The 1,080-nt window shown below is 35.3% G+C and overlaps 1 protein-coding gene across 1 annotated transcript in view; it reads left to right on the top strand.

The window, feature by feature from the left end:
• LOC106107767 (multifunctional protein ADE2-like) overlaps window positions 1–1,080 on the top strand; it is a gene marked incomplete at its 3' end in the record, with an annotated part of 2,971 nt that extends 1,891 nt beyond the window's left edge. The window contains exons 4-7 of the mRNA XM_013288768.1: window positions 2–25; window positions 419–544; window positions 686–771; window positions 991–1,080. Coding sequence (XP_013144222.1) covers window positions 2–25; window positions 419–544; window positions 686–771; window positions 991–1,080 — 326 coding nt within the window. The remainder of the gene's footprint in view (window position 1; window positions 26–418; window positions 545–685; window positions 772–990) is intronic.

Genomic DNA, 1,080 nt, shown 5'->3' with positions numbered 1-1,080 from the left:
TTGAAAGTTAACGATGTTGTGATTGGTAATTATTAAATTAACATTAACTAGGTTTCGCTCGTGTCTCCGTCCAATTGAAATTTAAAAAAAAATCAAAAGCCTATTATTCCATTATTCCAGACTATGCCAAATTTCATAGATCCGTTCAGCAGACTACTAAACAAACATCCATAGATCCATCTAAACTTTCCCGTTTCTAATATTATTAAGATTTAATTTCTTTATAAAGTTGATACCCGGTTACCTAACCGGGTATCATCGGGGTAATCCGGGTAACATACCTATGTTACCTCACTAAATATTGTTAGTATTGAACTATCTATTTAACTATTTTACTCAGGTTCCTAAAATTAGATAAGTTATTTTTGCCTGTAGTAGGTTCTACTATTACTATTCAAGACGATCCTTTCTTGTACAGGTCAAGATGAAGTGGACTACATGAAGAAGGTTACAGTATTGGTCTTCGAAATACTAGAGAAAGCATGGGCATTGAGAGACTGCGCTCTTATCGATATGAAAATAGAGTTTGGAGTTGATACTGAAGGTATATACTTTTAATAATAAATTACTAGCTATCGCCCGCGATTCCGTTCGCTTGGAATAAACGAAATGTTCATTTGGAATAGGTAATAAAAGGCGTCTTTGTTTTTTTATTATTTTAATTGATTACGCAATACCGTTCCAGGCAACATTCTGGTGGCTGACGTCATCGACTCTGACTCCTGGAGGTTGTGGCCTTCGGGAGATAAGCGTCTAATGGTCGATAAACAAGTAAGATTTGTTTATCTCATTCTGGCAGCTATTATTATTTACAATGATGTTATTTCGTGGATAGTTATGATTGCATCATATGTACCAGTTTGTAGGAGACACATTTTTGATCAAATTTTGTCATTATTATAAAATTTAAAACAGAGGTGACTTAAACTTAAACATTACTACTAGGCGAAATTATTAGTGACCTCTTAACCAATCTAAGTCTTTTATCAGGTGTACAGAGACTTGAAGAATGTAACCGCGGCTGACCTTGACACCGTGAAGCGTAACTTTGCATGGGTCAAAGATCAGCTGGACCACCTC

This window comes from Papilio polytes, unplaced genomic scaffold (genome assembly GCF_000836215.1).
Source record: "Papilio polytes unplaced genomic scaffold, Ppol_1.0 DF821845.1, whole genome shotgun sequence".
NCBI lineage: Eukaryota > Metazoa > Arthropoda > Insecta > Lepidoptera > Papilionidae > Papilio > Papilio polytes.
The sequence above is the reverse complement of the archived record's forward strand: the minus strand, read 5'-3'. Positions and strand labels throughout refer to the sequence as shown.